The 25,055-nt window shown below is 43.9% G+C and overlaps 1 protein-coding gene across 27 annotated transcripts in view; it reads left to right on the top strand.

The window, feature by feature from the left end:
• The window catches only part of NFIX (nuclear factor I X), a 1,679,708-nt gene that overhangs the window by 792,383 nt on the left and 862,270 nt on the right, over nt 1–25,055 (top strand). For 12 of the 27 annotated variants that reach the window (XM_086962388.1, XM_086962457.1, XM_086962423.1 and 9 more), the window contains one exon: nt 22,925–22,978. The exons of the other annotated variants lie outside the window; for them this stretch is intronic. In XM_086962388.1, the coding sequence (XP_086818514.1) occupies nt 22,925–22,978 (54 nt within the window). The remainder of the gene's footprint in view (nt 1–22,924; nt 22,979–25,055) is intronic. 27 annotated transcript variants of the gene reach the window in all.

Below are 25,055 nucleotides of genomic sequence, written 5' to 3' on the forward strand. Positions count from 1 at the left end.
GGATCTCATTAGTCCAGCATCATGAAGCTTGTCATGAGCGATGCATGATTTAGATCAAAGACTAGCTCCTACCGTGCCTGGAATCCAATAAAAGTATTAGGACCACCCTGGACTCATGTAGAGTTCTCTTCATCCCAACTCTTCCTGTAGGCACTGATTCCCTTCCCCAGGTCCTTGAGACTTGACTTTGGCCCTGTTACTTGTCCTGGTGAGTGTCCATGAGATTCCTAAGTGAGGCCAAAGTGACCTGTATGTTACAAACTGCATCAAAATCTCTGCAGCAATAAAAGAGTTCTCAACTCATGACAGTCCAACTCGTGGTCCTTTGTTCTCCTGGAGCAGTGGCACCAGTTAGAGTAGGAAAAATCTGACTGTGAGCAGCAGATTACAAGATATGTGCCTTTAATCACTCCATGCTCTGTAATATTGGAACCACGATAAGTGAATTAAATTACAATGTTTTTAAGTTTACTGCCAGCTGTAATGTTGTGTTCTAGCAGTATATTCTGACTTTCAGAATGTGGAAACTGAAGAGTTCTCAAGCGTTGTTGTGTATTAAGATGTTGGTTGATATTTGAAGGAGGAGGTCAGTTGATGCATGAGAGTTGCAAGTGCTGAAGCTGACTGATCCGCCTCTGGTCAACAATTAAATTGACCTTTTCTGAAAGAGACTTCTAGCTGCAGATCCATCAGCTTTTGAATATTCCTCAGGCGTCAGACTGGATCCAGAAACAGTTCAGCAGTACCTCTGCATGCCAGTAGGTGGCGCTGTGCAGCTCCACACCAATGCCGGTCGACTCTGGAAATGATGCGTGACACCTATATGGGCAGCCCTCCAGCACTCTGATGTCACCTCTTTTTTTCCACTCCCCCTGACGCAGGTGTGGAGCTTCTTCTGATCTCTTTGAGACACTTTACCTTGATATTTTTCACAAAATTCTACAGTATGCACCGGAAGATTTTAAGCCCTGTAGGGACTGTCACAAGTGAATATCTGACAGATCACCATCAGGTGTGCCTTTTTCTTTCTGGGGTCTGGTCACGACTATAAGGCCTGTATTGACTGTGCATCAATGAACCCAAAGGCCTCCCGGTCTGTGAGGCTAAACTTTACATCACCAAGCATAAGTAGACTCCTCCCTGACCCCGCTCTATTGCATGATCCAAATTCAAGTTTCAGTCCTGTTCTGGATCCAGAAGTCAATGGTGAGGCCGATCTTTGTTGTGATCCAAAGTGTCCAGTAAGTCAAAAAAGAGGCATAAGAAATCTAATTGGGACTCTGTCTCCTCTCGCCACTTGCATTGCCTGAGCAGTCGGCGGGTCAGCTCTCTGAGTCAGCTGTCTTCTGGGCTGATCCCACAAAGGATTCTGGAACAGCCCGAGTTTCTAGAGCTATCGGACACCCCTCAATAGATTGAAGAGTTCTGCGCAGCCATGCTCCAGCTCTTGGGATCCTTGCCGACTCACTCTGGCGTACCTTCTGACTCCAAGCTGAGAGACCACTTGGACCCTCCGAGCCCATTCCAATGTCTCTAGTTCCAGTCTAAACTCCACCTCCAGCACCACAGGCCATGTTGGTCCATGGGACTTCGACACTAGTACCAAATCCATCGACTGCGGGCAAAGAGCTACCGATAGTACTGTCCAACTCAGTGATGGCACAGATCTGACCTCAGCCCTTGCGTGCCAGAGGGCTGTTTAGGTGTTGCCTCCTCTGCTTGCTCTTCCACAGGGAATTGTCAAGTTCTGATCTTCTATGTGACGTATGAAGTATCTTTTTGGTTCAAAACAAGGGCCTCTTATCCTCAGAAGCAGTGCCAGTTGCCAGGTTAACAGGAAAGCTAGCAATCTTCCAGAAAATAAATCATAAGAAGGGAAAAAACTGGAAGACAATAAAAACCTTTCAGACAGAACAGACACACGACGAGAAATGTGGAACACACGAACTGGGTTCATGAGGTCCAGTGAGCGAGCAATGGTGTATAAATAACTGAGACGAAACTGAAACTGAAAATAGAGCCCTTATATAGATGAAAACATAACATGACATCACTTTTAAAGAAAAAGGTTTAGCCATCTTGGATTGGGAAGAAGTAGGAAATTGAAACACATGACTTAATTTGTTTAAATTTATCATTAATATATTTGTGTTTTATTCTCTTCATCATGAATACAGGAAAAGGTACTGAATTTCTGCTCCCGCCTCCCAAAACCCCCATTTCAGTCAGTGCCTTACCTTAAGGTGGTCACCAGCGAGGACACAGGAAGTATAGAATGACCGAAATATTGTGAGTGGAGACGGGAGGGGCCTGGGGAGGAATAGGGAGGAAAACAGCTACGGCTGCAGAGCCGGTGTGCGGACATTCAGTAAGGAGAAAATCCTTACATTATGCCTCCTCTTAACACCTTAGCTGCTTTGGAACGTCCAGCTCCAGTGCTGAACGTTCCATTGCGCAGGTGCAGTTGGAACGTCCAACGGCCGACGGCAGCACTCCCGAGGCAGTGGTGCCGTCGGCCGCTGGTATAGGAGCAGCGCTTAAGAGGTTAAGAGTTCCTTGTTTATGGAGATTTTGTAAGAAGAATAGTTTAATCAAATGGGGAGCATGACCTTGGTCTGCTGGTTCCCAAGAGTGGTCACAAGGGTTAACACATTTCCAATCAATAAGGAACTGAAGTTTCTCTCCAAAACTCATAAAATCACATCTTTTTTGGACTTCATATTCAGGTTGCCCACCAACAATGATAGACCCTGGTTTTACTTTAGCAGAACTAGAATGGCCTTTATGATGGAGACAGGGTTTCAAATGGGAAATATGAAAGGAGGGGAGAACTCTCCAAGAAGATGGAAGTTTTTGACTTACTGTGACTGAATTAATCATTTTTAAAATGTCCAAAACTCCATAATATGTTGAGGGAAATTTGGACCAACAGATTGAACGAGGTAGATTGATGAAAGGTAGCCTGGCTCTATTGCCTACCTTGTAGGTAGGAGCAGGTTGCATGTGCCAGTTGGTCTGACTTTTTGCCTGGATTTAGAATTCAACACATTTTTAAGTACTTTCTCTCGAACTTTCTTCAATTTCTTCAACTTCTTCTAATGACCTTTGATCAGCAGATTCAAAATCTTCAGTTCTTGAATTTGAAACACTTCTTGAACCTGATTCATTACTGGAAGATGTTGGCATTGCAACCTGTCAAGCCTTGGTATTCTGGGCGACACTTGTAGAGACTTCTTGGTTTGAAGAAAGAACCTCTTATCCTCAGTGAGAGTGCCAGATGCCAGGTTGGAACAGGAAGTCTAGCAATGCTCCATAAAATAAATCGGCAAGAAGGGAAAAACTGGAGGCCAGAAAAAACCCTTCAGACTAACCAGGCCAAACAGACAGGCGACAAGGAGAGTACAACACAGGAACAGTAGATAGCACAGGGTTAACGAGGTCCAGTGAGGGAACGGTGGTGCAGCAATAATTGTGACACAACTCAACAGTGCCTTTTTGTCGCACATAACAGGACATGTCATCACTCTAAAAGAAAAAGGTTTTGCCATCTTGGATTGGGAAGAAGTAAGACATTTAAACACATGACAATTTGTTTAAATTTATTATAAAAATATCTGTTGTTTTATCTCTTCATCATGAATGCGTGAAATGGAAAATAATTTCGGCTCCTGCCTCCCCAAGCCCCATTTCAGTTGGTAAGATGGGCATCAGGAAATCGCTGCGTCTTTGCTACAGGAAGTGTAGCGGGGCCAAAATGATGGGAGGAGACACACGGCGGCTAAGGAGGAAAACAGCTGCCTTGGCAGAGGCCTGCCAAGGCCTCGTGTTGCCGTAGTGTAACAAGAAACTACTTACAGGAAGACAGCACATCTTACATTCACTTTTTGACACAGACTCGGACAATGACTATGATGCAGATGATGAGTTTGGTCAACCCTATCAAGATCACAATTGGTATGATGACTTGCAGGAGCCTAGTGGTCTTGATACCTCCCCTGAAACTAACTTCTCTCACACCCTGGATCTGCCACAGAGGAATCCGCTACCTATGCTATGATAATGCGTTGGAAGGGTGAATCCCTTGACTTTCAGCTCCCGACCTTTGAGGTAAAGACTAATGTCTCAACAGATGTTCTCCAGCTGGGGCAAACATCTTGTGAACCCCTCCTGCCATTTAGAAAAGCCTAAACAGACACCTTATTGAGGGCATGGGCCAAACCTTGCTTTGGTTCACCAGTCAGCCACCAAAATGAGCAACACCATCGCCCTGTCCCGAGTGATCCTGCTTTGCAATTTCAGCACCCAACTGCTCCACCAGACAGGGAGTCAAAACGTGTAGAAACCTTTGGCAAATTATTATTTTATTAGCCAACTTAGTACTCAGGCCAGTAAATGCCAACTGCCTACTGGGGCGCTGTGCCCACGTCCTTTGGAACTCCGTGGCTCAAATCCTTCCAAATGTCCCTGAAGATTGTTGACTTGTCTTCACCCAAGCCATTCAGGAAGGACAGGATGCTACCAAGTTCACAATTCATTGTGGCTTGGACACCTCCTATGCCATTGTATAAGCCACTGGCACCAGTGTTGCGATTCATCACCACGCCTTGCTGCGATCCACTTGATATCCAATCGTCCCTCATGGGCATGCCTTTCAAGGGGACTCTCCTGTTCAGATTCCGTTTTTGAGCTGTTCCAGGAGAGCATGGGCACGGCACACTCTTTGAGCTTATCCGCCCCACCTCACTAGCTGCATCAGCAGTATCACTCCTTTCTGGGTTTCAGCAGAAGGTACTCCATACTGCGAAGAAATTCAACCCCAGCATGACACCCAGCAGTTTTGTGGTCGCAGTCATGGTGCTCACTGTCCCCGCAGCAAAGGTCAATGGGATGCCCATTCCACTCCCCACCTCTGCAGCCACACCTACAAAACCCTTCTAGCTGTGCCTTTAGTGGAGCACAGCCGCTCAATGGGAGGCAGTATCCAAAGATTTGTGCTGAGGGAGAAGCATTTTTCTGTTTTGCAGCAGGAAGTTCAAAGGGCCTATTGAGAGGGTGCCTGCGCCAGACGTAGGAAGTGGACTTTACTCCAGCTACTTACTGGCACCCAAATAGGATGGAGGCCTCTGGCCTATTTTAGGAATGTCTGACTAATTATCGACATACATATTATCGATATACAAATATATCGCAACAAAAATATCGAAGGACAAAATATCGGGATGCTATCTTTAAAAAGGTAAGTACCAAAATATCGGGAAAAAAATATCGAATGTAAAATATATTGTTTTTTGTTAAATATCGTTATCTTTTCATTAAATAAAATTGTTATATTAACAAAATAATAATTATGAATGTAATAAACATGTTTAAATATATATTATAAAATATTAACAATTAATGTAAGAAATAATAATTATTAATAAATGTATAATACATAGTATATTTTTCATTAATAATAACTCCAAATTAATTATTTTAATAACTTATAAATATATAAAAATATAATATTATAAAAATAAATTTATATACATGCAATATTAATATAAATTACAATTAATAACAACATAAAAGTACAAAAAATACATACATTAAATATATATAAATAATTTTATAAACATAAATTAATATTATAAATAACAATTAATAACTACATAAAATTAATAATAATAAAATTATAAACATAGATAGCGTATGAGTACAAATTACTATTCCAACTCCAGAGAGCGCAACAGTAGGGAAAGTGTTGGATAGCGTAGGGTTTAAAATTACTATTCCCACTCCAGAGAGTGCAACAGTAGGGAAAGTGTTGGAAAGCATAGGAGTAAAAATTACTATTCCAACTCCAGAGAGCGCAACAGTAGGGAAAGTATTGGATAGCGTAGGGGTAAAAATTACTATTCCCACTCCAGAGAGTGCAACAGTAGGGAAAGTGTTGGATAGCGTAGGGGTAAAAATTACACTATTCCAACTCCAGAGAGTGCAACAGTACGGAAAGTGTTGGATAGCGTAGGGGTTAAAAATACTATTCCCACTCCAGAGAGTGCAACAGTAGAGAAAGTGTTGGATAGCGTAGTGGTAAAAATTACTATTCCCACTCCAGAGAGTGCAACAGTAGGGAAAGTGGTGGATAGAGTAGGGGTAAAAATTACTATTCCCACTCCAAAGAGTGCAACAGTAGGGAAAGTGTTGGATAGCGTAGGGGTACAAATTACTATTCCCACTCCAGAGAGTGCAACAGTATGGAAAGTGTTGGATAGCGTAGGGGTAAAAATTACTATTCCAACTCCAAAGAGTGCAACAGTAGAGAAAGTGTTGGATAGCTTAGGGGTTTAAATGACTATTCCCACTTCAGAGAGTGCAACAGTAGGGAAAGTCCCCCCAGCGCCTGCCTGGATTTCTTATAGGTTATAGGTTAATGCCCTTGAGTTGGGGGATTTGTCCAATTTTGGATTAAGTACTAAATTAAAACCGCCTCCACACAAAACTATTCTACACATGGTTTAAAATCCCACTGGTACCAAGATTTATTCTTAGCAGTAATTTGTCACTAAAGAAATAGCCTTAGGGTTCCTTCTACATTAACAAGCAGCTCGTGTATCAGTATGTGAGTTAAAGCTCAAAGGTATCTGCCAAACCCCTTGCAAATGATCAAACTGCAGTCCCTTTTTCAACTTCATAAGCTTTAATGGTTTCATATAATGTATAGCATGCCCAGGCTTGGTTACACGTTGATATTCTTTACGCCATCTCAGATGTGATTGATACATTGTGATCTTCCTGGAAGGGTCTTTTAGCAAGGCACAGCTGATATTATGATGGACTTAGGGGGCCCCTACTTCCGGCAGAAGGGTTCTACTTCTGAAACTGGCCAGCATACACTGGCACTACTGTAAAACTGTGCATGCTAACACAGTGTTCTTGACCAGTGCACACCAATTAGTATACTACCTCTACTTCTGTAATACCGGCATAGGTTATTTTCCAGGTCCTGTAAACCTCATTCAGATGTACTTCTGTAAAAGAAAAACATATTTAATACACAGATTTAAATATGGAACTGTTACAGTAGTAAACTATAATAAACATTAATGGGATAACTGTGGATACTGGTTCTTGTGTACCCTGGGCAATTAGGGTTTACTAGACTTCAACTGTTTACCTCTGGTGCCTGGGGGCAGGCTTACTTTTGTATTCAAAACTGAGCACAGAGCATACGCCTTTACCATCTCAAAGGTAATGGAGCAGAGTAGGTTTACTCAGGGAGGTGTGTGGCCTGAAATTCAAAAATTGCAGAATCAATAATAGCAGTAAATAACAATATCAATCTAGTCTCAGCTCCTGTAGGAGAAACTAGTGCTGCCAGATCAGGCAAGTTTCGTACCCAACAGATCCACCACTCATAACCTTCGCACCAGCTTTGCACTCTATCATCATTTAGATCCTGACCCCCCAGCAGCGGTGGCATTATTGGATGCGGCAAAAGCCTTTGACTCCGTCGAATGGGGGTACATGCATACAGTGTTACGGAGGATGGGCTTCCCTGAACAGTTTCTGAAATGGATAGTGATATTATACACGAACCCCAGCGCCAGAGTTAGAATAAATGGGCACACGTCCGACGCTATTAGGATAAGTCGTGGAATGAGACAGGGATGCCCGCTCTCCCCTATCCTGTTTACGCTGATAGTAGAACCACTAGCATGCAAGATTAGACATTTGCACTCAGAGGCAGCACTACAATTCCACCTCTGCCCACTCTGCATTTCTCTTTATGCCGACGATATGGTACTATTCACTAGACACCCAGACAAGCACCTGAACACATTAATTAGGGAGTATATCCGATTTGAACATTTTTTCGACCTACAAATTAATTGGGATAAGTCGGTTGTCATACCTCTCTCATCGGTTACAACACAACCAAATTTGGACTATCCTCTGAAGTGGCACACAAACCCAGTAAAATATCTGGGCATAAGGGTGCACAGAGATCTGGTGAGGGAAAATTATGGTAGAGCACTGTCCAAGCAAGAAGAACAGATCGACAAGTGGACACGGATGCCCCTCTAGTTAGCAGACCGCATAGCTTTGCAAAAGATGGTTGTGTTGCCAACATTTGTATATTTATTTAGTAATATCCCTATTTGGTTGACACAGGCGTTGTTCCCAAAATTGAGGACAGCCATGCAGAAGCTCACATGGGTGGGAAAACAAGCCAGGATACGCTGGGATATTTTGACCAAACCGTACCACAAAGGGGGTTTTGGGACACCAGATCTACAATTATATTATTATTGCGCGCAGGCACAACAATTTTGAAGATGATGGCCGCCTGGTAGGAGCTCCTGTTAAGAGCTCCCAGTGCTTGGGATCCCACTTCGGGCTTTATCCCTGTTAGCACCCACCAGCCCTAAGTAACTGAACTACCAAAAGTAACTTGATTGCACGCTTACCTGAGTGACGGAGGTCTGGAGCCTGCAAAGCCCTGCGATCACCCCTCATCTTCGTCGGACTGCTCCTGGACACTCGCCTTCAGGCATCCCCATCGCTTTGCCGGGACTGAGCGGCTGGAGCTCCGGGACAGACGAGACCTTGGTAAGACGAGACGGAAGGTCGGAGTCTGCCGGAGCCTGCTGAGCCTGCTGAGGGTTCCACACACGCCTGAGCGGCTGTGGCTGGAGTCTGCCCCGCCTCGCCGGGCTGCAGCGGGTCACTACAGGACCTGGGACGGAGGTCCGGAGCCCACTCGGCGTCGGGCACTGCACACGGCTCAAGACGGAGGAGGGCAGAGGCGTGGATGCGGAGCTGCACTGGAAGCAAGCATACGTCCTCGGGGACCGACCGCTCACTGCGCAATACAAAGGAGGGCAGAGGCTTGGTCTCTGAGCTGCCCCGACGCCCTGCAGAACAAAACGGCAAGACCCCCCTGCCGTGAGGTGATCACCGGGGACAGCAAGCCCTGGCTCCGGATATCCGATGTCCGATTCCTAAGGCTGGATCCCTGAGGCTGGCTGCTGGGATGGGACGTAACTGAGAGACTCCCGTGGTGTGCAGTGCTGACAATGCTGTCCACACGGCAGCCCCCCCCCCCCACTGATCCTGCCTGTGGTGAGGTGGTGCACATGAGGGCATTCTTGGTGGTGAGGTGGTACATATGAGGGCATTCTTGCAGTCGGTGAGCCTGTGCTTCGGGACGTGTGCTGTGCCTGGGAGGTCGAGGACCCACCAGAAGGGATAAGAGCCCGATCCTCCGGCAAATATATAACACGTCGCCTATCGAGACGGAAGGGGCTGCAGCTCTGCTGCTCTGGCCGCGCAAGAAGAAGAACAGACTTCAACCTGCCAGAAGTCGATGAACAACCGCAGCTGTGCACATTCTGGCCAGAACATTGACAACTGCAAAACTCTGCTGGCAAAATCAACATGCTTTGTGAGCAGAAATTACAAAAGGTATATATTTCACCCCACCCCACTCGCTGGTTCACATTTTTAAACCACCTCCCTTGTTCAAAATGGCTTGGGCCATAAAACTGTAGCAATAAATCCCCTCCGGTACCTCTGCTGCCCACGAGGCTCCTCAACTTAACTCCTCCACACAAGACCACCAAAATAGAGATAAGACTCCCTCCCAGCAAGCTAGGAACTGGGCTTGCCCAAATAGAAACTGAAACTGCCCTTCCCTGTTCTTAAAGCAACAACAACTAACAGAGGACTATCGTCTCTATCTCCCCTATTTGGCGGCCATTTTAGACTGGTCTCTCTCTCTCTTTGGCGGCCATCATGGACTAGTCATTCTCACTATCTGACCAGACCCTAAGAACTGGCCTTTTTAAACTAATCTCAACTACCGCACACTTACATAGTTCTGTATCTAAACACTCGGGTGATTAAGTGTCTACCTTTTATTGCAGTATTATACTTCTACTTGTATTTTGTACATTTTTTGTAACCTGCACCCATTTCACTTTTTCTTCACCTGTAATGCACCGATCGCTACCTCATATATTTCTGGTCGCTCACTAGTATCATTTTTTACTCATGTAGCTTTTTGTTTCCACTTGTATTTTGTTCCAGTATATCATCAGTTTTATACTTCTACTTGTATACTGTACATTTCTGTAAGCTGCACCCATTTCACTTTTATGCCGGTAATACACTGATTGCTACCTCATATATTTTGCACATTTTTGTAAGCTGCACCCATATCACTCCTGATTCCTGGATTGCACCGATTGCTACCTCTTATATTTTGGTTATTTTGGCTACCTCTTATATTTTGGATATTTTGGCTACTCACTAGTGTCACTTTTGTTCCATGTAACTTACTGTTTGCATTTGTTTGCATTTACTTGCACATGTGTATCACTATCGTTCACCCTCCCATACCCACCTATACCGCCATCCCAACATGGATCCTATCGGCAAGCACACATATAAAATCAACTACCCTTCCACACTCACCAAAAAAGCCGCTAAACGCTTCAAACACAACTTCCTAAGGTCCCACCCTGAAACCCCCTTTGCCGACACCTACTTCTCACCGGTCAATGGATCCCTGAACATCGACACACCACACGCAGAGCTCAATGGAGAAAAGCGTTCCTCACCTTACTCACCGTCTCCACCACCAGGAAATCCGCTCATGGCCTAACTCTCTCCATCACACCATCCCAACTCTTCCCAGGCAGAGCCACCATTACTATCTACAATAACAGGATTGTCCTAATTCAATCCACAGACAGGAACCTGGAACTACTGGACAACCTGTTCCCCACTTTCAAAGAGCACCTCTCCAATCCTCGGACCTCCACACATATCTCCTCCAGTACTAACACCCCTGACTTCACAGCCCCCACCCACAACCCTTCTAACCCAGCTCAGCACCAGAACGACACGCATCGCACCTCTACCCCCAGCACCCTTGTCAATCACCCACCTGCCGTAACCACCCCACACTCCTCAATCACAGACACAAATCTCTCCCTTTCATACACCAGCCGCTCCCCTACCACCAACCCTTGGACCCCCAATCATGCCTCTCCCATTCCTCTCTACCCTGACATCACAGCTCCCACCCACCCACAACCCCTCTAACCTAGTTCAGCACAAGAACGACACGCATAACGACAAATCCCACCCTTTATCCCCCCCCATTCTCAGTCCACACTACCACCCTCTAACTAACCACGCAGAGCACACCACATCCATTAATTTAACTCCCCCTCCCCACAACAGGACCATCTCCCATCCCATTTCCCCCCCCCCCCACTCTCAGCCCCCACTACCCTACCGGCTCCCCCATCACCACTAACATACACCCAACCTCCACCCGGCTCCCTCTGCCTGTCACCAATGCCCTCATCTACACCACTAACATCCTCCCCACCTCATCCACACCAATCCCTCCCAACCCATCTCTCCTCTCTAACACCAACCCGTACACCGACGCCACGGAGCCCTGCACCCGGCTCCCTCCGCCTGTCACCAATGCCCTCATCTACACCACTAACATCCTCCCCACCTCATCCACACCAATCCCTCCCAACCCATCTCTCCTCTCTAACACCAACCCGTACACAGACGCCTCAGAGCCCTGCACGAACACCAACCCACCCCCTCACCCGCACGCTAATTCTCAGGTCAGTCACTCACCCATGATTTCCATCCCCAACTCCAACACTTATCCCACGCTGGACAAGATTATGTTCACCCTCCTCCAGCTCAAAGAAGACATGCACACCATCAAAAAAGACATTCACACCATCAAAGAACTACTCCTCACACATCCTGACACCCCTCACTCACCACCACCCCCCTTCCTACTTGCCCCCCACCCTTCTGGATGACTCTCCCACTCTACATCCCCCACACTGGACCGCAATCCCTGTCCACAATCGCAACAACCGCCCCCGTCGCCCATGCAACCCTCTTTCGGACCTCGACACACTCACCCTCCTCCACTCATACGACCCTGTTCCCCTAAACCACACAACCGCCACTCACCTCTCCATTCCCACGATACACTCAAATCCCCGTAGACCCCCACACTAAACAACAGAATCTCCGTCCCTAACAACCTTAGAAAAGTCCCTCTCCCCTGACACACCCCGTCTCAAATGCACTCTCCTCAACTGCAGATTGGCCTCTAGACACTCCTCCGCCATCGCTGATCTCATCTTAACATTGGACCTTGACCTAATCATCATGACTGAAACCTGGCTAACCGAATCTTCCACACCTATATTGGACATTCTGGTTCCCCCCAACTACCACATCATTAGACTTGACAGGTCTGGCAAGATAGGTGGTGGAATCGCATACATATATAGGAACAACCTTTCTGTTCGGAAAGTCACCGCACCTTCGCTACCCTCCCCAACTTCCTGTGAATACATCTGACTCGATATCATCAGTGAGGGCAAACCGATTTGCTCTCTTCACGGCATCTACCACCCACCCAGGGACAACCTCATCTTCGCCCAACAAATCATGGATATGATCTCTACCAATTCCGGACGACAACTGACCCAAATATACCTTGGTGACTTCAACCTTCACTGGAACGATCACAATGATGCGGTGGTAAATAGTCTTAAAAATCTCCTCAACGCCCTTGACCTCACACAATTATGCAACAGCCCGACCCACGAGAAAGGCTCTATCCTCGACCTTATCATCTCCAAAGAGGACACTATCCAACTTGAGTCTATTCAACCTTGTGACTGGTCAGATGATCATCATATTGTCACATTCTTCATCAATGAAAAAGTCAAATTCAACACGGTTCAATCCTCCAAGCCTAAAGTCTGGAAAAGAGAGCTGAAAAAACTCAACCCAAAATCCCTACCCCCGAACAGTTGCGACCTCCTATTCCCTCCTACCGGCGCTACGGACGTCCAATCCTTGACTGACCACTATCTCAACGCCATGACCTCAATAATTAATGAGGCTGCACCCATGCAGTTAAAAAGAGTCTCCGCTAAAATCTCCAATCCATGGTACGACGGGAGTCTCAATGAGGATAGACGAGCCATGCGAATGGCAGAGCGCACCTGAAGATCAGCTCCCTCTGCACTGCACCTAAAAACCCTGAAGGAAAAGAGAAACACCTACTTCAGGAAAATAAAGCGCTCAAAATCAGCCTTCTTCAGCCTCCAGCTCGACCAAGCAAAAAAACGTCAGAGAAAACTGTTTGAGCTAATCAGAACACAATCTAAGGAACAATCCCAACCACTCAGCACTGTGCGCGAATCACCCTCCTGTGAAGACTTCGCTGCTTTCTTTATCCAAAAAACTGACAACATAAAGAGTGATCTCCTCATTGACGCAAGCCTTTACTCCAAACCTCTCTGCATAGCACCCACTGAACCAAAAAACAATGCTACATGGTCATCCTTTGACGCCTATTCTGAAGAAGTAGTTGGCAAATTGCTCAGCACCTTGAAACCATCCAATCACCTCACGGACCCCCTCCCTGCTAACGCTGTCAAAGACTTCACCCCGTTGCTCCTTCCACTCTGGACTAAAATTATCAACAACTCACTTCAACAAGGAACCATCCCTGACTCCCTCAAAGTTGGACAAGTCACACCTTTACTAAAGAAACCTACAGCCGACCCATCTGATCTAAACAACTACCATCACCGTTAGGATGGTGCAGTGAGCTAAAAAACGGTGATGGATCAAGCCCTGATCTATTGACTGGGTACGAGTGTTCTGCTTAATTCAGATACTCTGTCCATCACCACCCCCTTTTCTGAATCGTTTTGTCCACCATAAGCGTGGAAGGGTATGCTCAGACATGAGTCCCTTGCTCACTGCACCATCAGGATTCAAGCAAGCCGGGCCGAAGATGGCTGTAATGCCAGAAACCGGTCCCCGGAAGCTTGTTTCCTTTCCAGTAAAAGAATTGGCTTGGTAGTTTGGTCTGCCCTGTTCCCATGATGCACTGGGCTAGGGACAGACTAATTTGCATGTAGCCAGGTTCTGAGCTGGGATGGTGCAGTGAGCTAAAAAACGGTGATGGATCAAGCCCTGATCTGTTGACTGGGTACGAGTGTTCTGCTTAATTCAGATACTCTGTCCATCACCACCCCCTTTTCTGCTTCGTAAATACTGGCTTCTGTTTCGTACATAGGCTTGTTAGTTCCTCCTGAGTACCGTCTTGTCTTCATTTGTAACCTTCCATGAGGACTGGCTCTTTTACTTCGGTTGTTACACTGTCTATTTTGTAAGTTGGTGAGCACTATTTTCTGTAATGCTCTTCCCCTATTCCACCCACGACATCGCAGCACCCACACACTTTTATTTTATACTAGCAGCCCGCCCCAGCGTTGCCTGGGGAAGAAAGGGGCTGGGGGCAGTACACCTGCTCCCGCCCCGACCCTCTCCCGCATCGACTCCCTCCCGCCCCGACTCACTCGCGCCCCTCTCCCGCCCTCACTCACTCGTGCCCCCCTCCCGCCCCGACTCACTCGCGCCTCCCTCCCGCCCCGACATTTTCATTTACTGCTGCCTCCTTCTTGCCTCCCCCTGCATCACAGTCTCACTTTCCATTTCCTTACCTGTGCCGCCGCTTCTCACTGCACAGCCGCTCGTCACTGCACCGCCCTCCTCCTTCGTCGTCATCACGCACGTCGCGTCGCGGCCAGCGCTAGGTCCCGGCCGGCGCTACTTTCAGGGGACTTCTTTGTTTACTTTTTAAATTTTTTTAATTTACTTTTTAAAAAAATTTATATAGCCTATGTCCATCTACACACCCTGACATTTTCATAGATGTATCAGGTGTGTAGATTGGCTCTGTGGTTCCCGAGTTTACCTGGCCAAAAGGTGCAAGTTCTCTCTTTATAATAGTAGTATAGATGTAATGTATTTATTCAAATTACAGCGCGGTCCGCTGTAACTATAGCGGTGACGCTTATTTAATATACAACACGGTCCGCTTTCAATTTAGTGACCACGCTTATGTAATTACCAGCCCGGCAGCTTTCACTTTAGCGGGCACACTTATTCAACTATTTCATTACCAGCAAGGGCGCTTTCACTTTAGCGGTCGCGCTATATAACCTTTTGAAAAAAAAAATTTTTTTTTCTTCCCTTTGGGTGAAAGCGCCATAAGCGCTTTCACTTTAATGTTGCCCGCACCCCTTTGTTTAAACCTTGCTCACTGTAACCTGAATATGCAAGTAGCATCTAAAAAGAGGGGAGTGACCACCATTAAAGTGGTCTCGCATTTCCAAGAGTTTGAGCTCTTGGCATTAAAAATAACAATGGTGATATATGTGTTCCTTTTAAAAACACATGAATAAAAGGCATTGTCATTTATAATGCCAATAGCTTAAACGCTCGCAAATGCGGAACCTATTGCATTGAAAACACTTGTCCTAACTCTTACCACGTTTCGAAAATTCTCCAAACATTTTGCCCAACTTTTGTCACTTTCCAGCAACCTTCACCAATAGTCTGGAACTTTCAATGGATAATATCTCTGCATTTGCATGCATTGCACAGTGTGATATTTACACCCTTAGTCTCTATGGGAAAACTACAGAGGTGAAATTTTGCCCACATCTTCATCCAATTCTTGCTGAAATTTGTTACATCTTGCCTTTCTACGAACTAGGCATTCTGGCAGCTGTGCAAGTAATGACCACCAATTCCTAATTGCTACAACAGCCACAATATCATGGCAGTCTCACAACCCCTCATTAACTAGAGGTCGAAGTGGGTACGAACTATTGAGCTCAGCATTCTCATACTTAGGCCTCGATTACGATGTAGGACGGACCTGGGTCCGTCCGTCATCGTTTGGGAACTGGGACTGAACAACCTCCTGTTGTCTGTCTCAACCCAGCAATTAGGATGTGACCAAACACTGTTCGGTCGCATTCCTATTCTTTACAATGGGAGCATGCATCCGACCGGAATGCATGCTCTCATTGTAAAGAGCTGAGGTGCAGTTTATCCCTGAACCCGGTGGCAAGCACCTCGAGGTGCCAGCCACCGGGTGCAAGGATCAACCGAGGGTGAACTATAGGTACCCCCTAGGCTGCCATCCGGTGGTGTTGCACCCATGGGGGCCCTACTGGGGGCCCCCAAAGTGGGATTCCACAGCATTTCTGTGTCTAAAAGGCTGGCACAGAAAGGTTGTGGGAATCTGCCATCGTAATTCTTCGGGTGGAAAGAGCCGCCTGAGGGCTAACTGGAGGCTTTTCAAATGGCAGACGGGCCATTTGGAAATCCAGTTCGGATTCCTATCTGACTGACCCCATCAAATTGGGATGATCAGAAAGGATTTCGAACAGCCAATTATGATGCCGTAGGAACAGCTCCGTTTTCTACAGCATCTTAATAGGACCCTTAGTAGTGTATTGCATATCAGTATCTATACTTTAAAAAAATAAATCTGAAAGAGGATCTAGCAAGTCTTTCAGATGCACTCAGCTTCAGGCATTCTCAGAGGAAGGGTGGGCCTGGTAGGGGTTCTTTTCCTAGGGCCTAAATCCCCTGGGGGCTCGCTCTCATTGTCTGAATAATCCAGCTTGTCAATAGACTCCTTTTTCGATCTGATTGTTATGCTTAAAAACCCAGCTCTGTGACCTCCTCTGCTACTTCGATTTCTTCTAAAACTGTAAGCTGCATCTCAAAATATGTGATTGCTTCTTTCACATGCAAAATCAATATAAACTGCCAGCAGGCCCACATCATGTGTAACACCTTAATCTAGGTGTGTTTTTTCCCTACAAGCGCTGTGCATTTCGCAACTTGCAGTTTTGTTTTTGTTTTTACTTTATAGGTATCAGCAGGGAATACTAAGCTCATGGCATTTTCTGGGCACACTTCCCATGCAGACCCTCATCCCCATTGTCATCACCCTCTATGGCTTTGCAGCCCACATCTTAGTTCTAAACTTTTTTCACTTACATCACTGTTGCTACCATCATTAACTCTCCAATTATCCTTTAAGTGGCAAGCATAAATGAGATATATTTTCTTAAATATTTCACTGTAGTTCCAATTGGTTTTAAGATTATGTTCATATATTCTGATTTGTGAATATTGAATAAAGTACCAGCCGCCAAACTGCACACATTGTGACTGAGAGGGTCATTTGTGTTTATATAGACTGTAATAGGCTCGTAATAACGGTTGTATGACAGAACAACGCAGGGAAATACTCTGCATGCCTTTACTACGCACTTTTTACCTCACATTTTTTTAAGATTACATATGCTTTTACAGCGTATGCCTTTACCACACATTGTTTATATATATATATTTATATATATAAATAATGTATATGTGGGGGGAAACCCCCATACTCCTGAACTTACCATAAATGTGTAGTAAAGGCAGACGGTGTAAAAGCATATGCGTTCTAAAAACATGTGTGGTAAAGGTACAACATGGTAAAAACCTTTCCCCAATTTTCCTTCTTTTTGATAAATGAAGGTAGGGCACTCAGTGCTTTTCCAATATTTTTTTCACAGGTGGGTTTCCAACAGCAACAGCGGTGTATCAGGACGCGGTTCAGCTTCTTGCCTTCATCAACATGTAATATCGCCGTTTTTAAATGCTTTTATACCCTTACACATGTTACAGGGCATCGCAAAAAATTATTCATAGACATGAAAAAGAAAACAATATTACCCAAGTGGGCTAAGGGTGTACATCGGATATGATACAAATAAACCTGTTTTCTTCACAGGCATGTGTGTGCTACTGGTCTGACTGCAGCGTCAACATTTTTCAACTACGCACAATAATGTAAATAAAGTAAAGTAATCAAAAGTACTAGTCTATGCGCTAATGACAAAGCATATCTCAATGTGGTAGTACGCATATTCCTTGGATCCATAAATAAAATAAGCCTTACTATATCAATAACTAAGAGTTTACTTCTTGCCCAAGTCCCCTAGTAGTCTCACTCGCTGCACTCTGATCTTCAAGTTTACTCTGCGTGCACACGCATTCTCTCTAACCTGCAAAATAAAACATAAGAAATAAAACATTAGTTGTTACATCCCCAACTAACTAACAGTAATACACAAAACATACTGTCTTTTCAAAATGAACTGTTTTCAATTCAAACTGCTGGCAGATCTTGACATTCACAGTATTCCTAAGGTTTTAAGCACAAATACATATAACCTTGTATAGTAATCACAGGTGTAAAGCTCCTCATCAGCAATGAGCCCCTTTGGCTCCATGCTATACAGTGCCAAGATATGTCTGGATTCTAGTATCCTACGTTTCTTTTCTCTGTCTCCCCCTCTTTCATCAGCTTTTATCCCATCAATCACATTGTACTTTATGTCCTTAGTATCATTGTAGTGACAAGTATGGCAATGTCTTGCTAATGCATAACTTTGATCATTGTTCTTGACTGCTCTCAAATGTTGTAGGATACGTCTATTTACAAGGTGGTACTACCTACATACAGCTTGCTACATCCACATTTCAGCACATATATTACAAGCTCACTTTTGCAAGTGTAGCGTCCTTTGATCTTTTGGGTTCTGTTATTGATAGATAACTCTTCAAGATTTTCCCCGTTTCTACAGGCTTTGCATTTACTGCATAGGAAAAAGCCATCTAATGGTCGTAACCAGGTCTCTTTCACCACTTTCACATCCCTGTGCAATAGCCGGTCACGGATCGAGTATGCTCTTTTGAATGTGATCAGCAGGTTTTTGGGTATGTCCATACCTATGATGGGGTCTCTTTTTAAAAGGTGCCAATTTTTTGGTAATAAAGTTCTGAGATTTTTATGTGTGGTGTTGTACGTTGTGAAGAAGCTGTGTTCCACTTTCTTCTCTATTTTGCGTTTCTTTATGTAAAGGAGAGTTTCTCTCTGTATCCTTTCTACACTCTCACCCGTTTTGGATAGGGTGTGTGTGTTGTATCCTTGTTCCTGAAACCTGAGGGTCATCTCTTCTTTATCTTTACTAAAGCTCTTGTCTGTGTTGCAAATTCTCCTAGCTCTTAGGTATCTCCCATAGGGTATGCTTTGTATCTGACTGCTGGAGTGGAAACTCTGTGCATGCAACAAACTTCCCTGCACTCGGTTTCTGAATAAGGAGGTAACAATTTCATCATTCACCACTTCAATTTTGACATCTAAGAACTCTGCTTGGGACTTGCTTATCTGGCTGATGAATTTGAGATTTAGAGTATTCTCATTACTTTCACTGTCAAATTTCTCAGCTATGTCTGTGCTAAAAATATCATCAATAAAACGGGGACATGTTATGATGTTATTGCTCCATTTATCTAGTAGGGAATTGTTCAAAACGTTGTCTTCCCTCCATCCCATGTGTAGGTTAGCAGAACTGGTGCAAAGCACGTACCTATGACCGTACCTTCCTGTTGCTCAACGATGTCATGGTTGAAAAAGAAAATGTTGTGTCTAAGGCATCAACTCATCATTTATGTCAACATCGCATTGTGTTGGTAGAATCTGATATGTTTTTCCTTGAGAAAATGTTATGTACCTTTTATGCCCCCTTCATGTTTGATACTCGTATAAAGTGACTGGACAACTAGTGCATTGAATAAGAATTCTTCCCAGATTATATCTTGGAGGTGCCTCAAAACATGAGTGGTGTCTCTAATATATGAAGGAAGTCCCTCATTGTAAAGGCTGTTTCCTATAATAACTGCATACATGTTTCATTGCCCAAAGAATTTCTCATCAGCTACCTCTACGAGCACGACCCCTGTTTCTCCCGCCTCCTGAGAAGTACAACAGTTATGCTCCTGTCCTGATAGAGGAGTGGAGGTTATATTCGGGTCACATTGAAGGACAGCGATGAAGGGATCTCCTCTGCAGGAGGCACTTTCAGACGACTTTACAGTCTCACCTGGCTCAGATAAAGGAAGGGAACATCCCCCGAGGGAATCATATCCATTATATTTTGTAGTGTCACTAAACTTGATTTTCAGGGGGGGGGGCACACAAGGGGAACAGAAAATCTGGCTTGCCACCTATAGCAGGCGATCATTAGTTAAACGTTTTAAGCAGCCCGCAAATTAAACCTTTAAAAATTACTATGGTCTGTGGAAAGAGCGAGGCCTTCGGGATGTCTCAAACAATCCTGTTCTCACCTTCCCACCACAATATTCTACGGTCTCTTTGTTAGACATTTCCGATGTTTTTTTCCTCATAAGTTTCTGAAACACCCAATCTGTATATCTTACACCTCATCTCTTTCTTCTTCAGCACTCTCAGTTCGCTCTCCTGCACATGCTTACTTGCATCTCCTTCGCTTCGCCAATTGGCCCTTACACACACAAAGCACCAACACACCCGAACAAACAGAATTTTGTTTACATTTCGCCCTGTCAATATTTTTATGGCTCTGTCCCTCCATCACACACTCTTGCATATAATGACAATTAAAATTGGCACACCTAACCATTGCTCTGTGTGCTCTGCAACCAATATTTTTTTTAAGTGCACCCCACTATCAAAGTCTACATCCCGGGCCTATTTCAGACTTGGGGCCCCATCCCCTGGTGCCCAGACATATCTTTCTGGTTGTCCTAGAGTTCAGTGTGCTATGGGACCGCGGGGGGAGCCTAAAGACCCCCGGGGTCTCATCCTGCTCCCTATGGGAGCTGGCATTGCTCTTGCACGAAGAGAGCTGCTGGAAATGCAGCTCCCTGCATGGGAGAACAATAGTTGCTTCTCTTTCCCTGCCCACATGTGTGCGGACAAGTAAAGAAATGAAACCTCTGCTTTCAGCAAGTGGGAGTGGTTTGACATCTCCCATTTGCTGGAAGCAGAGTGTTTGCTTTTGCTTGGCGGGAGTGTCCCAGCTCCTGCCAAGCCAAAGCAAACAGCTATTTCCTACACCCCCCGACCTAGCAGGAGCTGGCCCTGGGAGGTGGCAGACTCCAGAGCCATATATGGCTCCAGGAGGGGCCCCATGCCCCCCTCCTTTACATTTCAAGTGCCGACCATGTGAAGGTGGTGGTCCCTGGGGCCGTATAAGGCCAAGTAGGTGGGCTGCGTGCCCGCAACTCCCACTGTTTTAAAAAGTAATTGGCCCCAGGGAGGTTGTGGTCCCCGGGGCCCGGGTTGGGGTCCATAGTGCCCCCTTTTATATTTTTATTTAGTAATGCCCCTGTAGGTGGTGGTCCCTGGGTACCGTGGTGGTCACGCAGACCCCTGCTAAATATTCCAAATAAATTGGGGGAGATGGTGGTCCCGAGGTCAGGGGGTTCCGTGCAGTCCCCCGCTGTAAAATAGCAATAGCCCCGGGGAAGGTGTGGTTCCAGTGTCAAAAATAAGCCCTTGTAGGGGGCCTGCGCTCCCCTCTAATTTATTTTTTATGTTCACATGCCCCGGTACCTAATCCACTGCGCGATTCATGGCTCTGTTGTAATTTCACTGCTTTTTTGCCCTGTTGAGAACCCCCGGGGACCACAGGACCAGAGTTAAGGGGTCAGGGAATTCTTACCCTTTCCATTTTTTTAACCCGTTTTTTTGAGACTCAGCTGAAGCCTGGTCCCAAAATGGCTGCCAACACTTCCTGGTTGAAGTGTTGACAGCCAATCAGATTTCATCACATGGACTGTCAGATCCCGGAGTATCTGTGTCCCTATATATACAAATTTGGCTTTCTTTTAATAAGTCAAAAACTACTGAACAAATTTACGCCAAATAACAAAAAGAGTTCCTTCTGCACCAAGAGCTTACTTTCTGCCAAATTTGTTGTAATTCCGTCCAGCGGTTTGGGCTGTAGTCATGCCGAAAATCTCAATGGAAATGAACGTAGCACAAACTTTTTTTGATTCCTCCCTTTTGTCTCGGCCCCCACTTGAGTGGTCGCTCAGAAACTTTCCATGCACAACAAAAAACACTGTCGTATTTATTTTTGAGAATTTTCGGGGATGATTCAGCAACCAGCGCCAAAGATATAGACAAATCAAAAACACGCTTTTCCTATGGAAACTAGGTCTACACTATATCTACCTACTAGAGACGGCCAGTATGTATGTATATATATATATATATATATATATCAACCAGCAGGCTTCTCAACTTCTCCAAACACGAGACACACCAATCCAGATTCGTGAAAGTATATTTATTTAACGGGCAAAAAATATATATATATGTTGTTTCCCGTTTGTAGTATTTGCCCCGAACCCAGACATTTGTTAAATTGACCATGGGGTGCTGATTTTAAAATGTAGTGGAAGGAAAAATAAAACGTAGTGACGCCAAATGGAAAATTATTCATCAAGTATTTGTAAAGTAAACTGGCAAAGCTCTTTAGATCCCACAATTTGAGTCTTGGCTTCACTCCGTGGCTCATGGATTCAAAGTGAAATGTGTATTCCACTGCCTGATGGTGTACTATGATGTCTCCAAGAAGTAATCTTCAGCTATCCAAAACTGCTATTTCTTTAATTACTGAGGGGGGGTTAGTTGCGAAAAGGTTAAATATGCACACGTTAGCACCGTTTTTAAATAATGTTGATCATTTTAGATCTAGAGGCTCAGAAAAAGCACTAACAGGTGCAAGATCGGACTAATTTGGGGAGCTCCGGTGTAAGGGTTAAGTGGGATCTAAACAAAAGGTATGGCTTTAAGGGAAATGTGAGGTATATATTCACCTGTCCTCCAATGCCAGGAAGGTGACTCAAACTATTGTCAGGTGTCGGGTATGGATCATTTGTGGATGGGTTGCAATGGGCTAAACTGGAGACTATTTATAATTGTGATATTGTAGAAAAAGTGCAAATGTCATTACCTTTTCTCGATTTCAATGTTTCCATCCATGTAATATGCATAGAATTTTTTTTGTTGCTTAATAATAATATTGCAACTAATATTAAAAGTGCCCCCCCTCCCCTTATCCCTAACAAAAAGATCATATCGCCATAGAGCTGATGACATCATTGTTTGTTTCAGATGCACGAAAACCAATACAGGAAAACAAACTATGATGTCATCAGCTGTGCCACGGTATGTCTGTTTTTATTTTGTTGTATCTGGGGTTGGGACTACAATGTTTTATGAATTTGAATAGGATTTTTTTTCTTTTATAAAAACACTGCTCAAAATTGTAATTGTTTGAAAAATTGAAGCTGTGTATACTGTTGGATTTATTTAAATGTTATTTAAAATATAGAAGTTCTCTTTGGTCACTGATACTTTATCGTGATGGTCCTCCGTAAAACTAAATAATAACTATATAATTGTTAACAGGATGGATATAAATTGATAAGACTATGAAATAACTGCAACTTGTTCATTGCAGAGCTCATAAGGAAGGCAAAACCAAAAGGGACAAAACTGAAAGTTAGAAGTAAAATAACATTCCTGGTACACTTATTCATAATTATCAGGGCCTGTTTATAATTATGCCCCTTATTGTTACCAATATTAAACTAAATCCATTTCATTAATGACCTTCTAAAAATAATATTTGTGGTAATACTGTGTTGTGTTTGAGAGTTCAATCGGATTTATAATGAGATATTGGCATTTTACTGTCCCTTTTTCATTTTTAGTACTTCTGTAAAAGACAAAGGACTCTATTGTCTGTAACCACTGAATAGAAAATTAATGTGTGCCAGAAGTGAAAACTCTTACCTGCCAAAACTGGTCCAAAAATTAGGAAGAACAGAATAATTTTATTTTCGATAAAGCTGATGTTCACGTGAGTTGCTCTTCCGATTGCAGAGTCAATTCAGTGCTTTTCAGAAGTTATATATGTAGACAGTATGAATAAAACACTAATTTGATTGGAATTGAGGATTTTTTTATCAATTTAAATCTTCCCTCAGATCTAAAATATTTAACGGAAACCCAATTCTGCATTGCTAAAGTAATTTTAATCAATCGATTTTACCTTTACACCTTTTGTAGGCTATCACTTGAAGTCAGCATATTAACCTCCACAGACACAAACGTTATGCTGTTATGCTCTTCTTTTACAAAATTGACATCTTTCAATTTTTAAAACTCTCTATTTTTTGTAAGGCAGGTATAACTGTTTCTAAGTGAAAAACTTTCTTTAATTGTATTATATTTTGGGGTCTTCCAATATTAAATGCTGGCTAACAGAATTATGTATGTTTTACATTGGTACACAAATATTTTTTTCAGAAGTCTATTTATTTTAGTCTAATGAAATAATGGAAAACTCACAGGTAAAAAAGTGTTGAGTTACATTTTCTATATATTTATTTTCACTGACAGGATTGCTAAATGCTTCAAATGGTTTTGGTTTACATTTCAATTCCCTTTTCGGTTAACATGTTTCCATCTGTACCCTTGTGCTCAGATTTCTATTGAGTTTTCTGAAGGTTGAACTTGATTTACCCATATTTCTTATGATAGGACTCACTGTGCCCTAGACTATGCGTGTAGTGGCGCTCTACAATAATGCATGTTTTCAACATTCATTGAAACTGTAATCATTTATTGATTGGTTTGAGCTGGGTCCGGCAAATAAAGTCTGACTTTATTAAGGATACATTTGAACATAATTGGAGTTTGCGACTGATTCCCTTGGATATAAAAGTGCTTAATTTGCCTTTCACTAGGGGTTTATTTCACATACAAGAATGAGACATTGAGACACCTAAATTTAAATCTTTCGACAGTTACTGAATAACGATTAACGTAAAACCGTATTTTACGATGTTTTAAAAGCTAAAAAAAATGCACGTTTTTGATAAGTATAAATATCAACATTGATTAAGAATAATTTTGCATTTTGGGTTCAGTGCCTCATTTTTGTTAGACTGCCCTTCTTGGTGACGTGTTCTGCAGCAAATAAGTTGCCCACATTTTTATCACCTAAGGTACTGGCGCGGGGTCATGTGTCAAAAAGATTTGTTGTATTGATGACATGCTTGGATGCCTACTCGATGGGTCAAGAGAAGAGGCTAATTAAATGTTTCGGCACATACATCTGTGCGTTAGCTAAGCTCTTGCTACCAATCAAGATGTTGCCTTTTGTTTTGGGAAGGCTGGGTGAAGTTCAAACAATTAAACAAGAGAGACGGATCAGACATTTTGGCCCCTACCTATC

The sequence above is a fragment of the Lissotriton vulgaris genome, chromosome 1_1 (assembly GCF_964263255.1).
Source record: "Lissotriton vulgaris chromosome 1_1, aLisVul1.2, whole genome shotgun sequence".
In the NCBI taxonomy this organism is placed as follows: Eukaryota; Metazoa; Chordata; class Amphibia; order Caudata; family Salamandridae; genus Lissotriton; species Lissotriton vulgaris.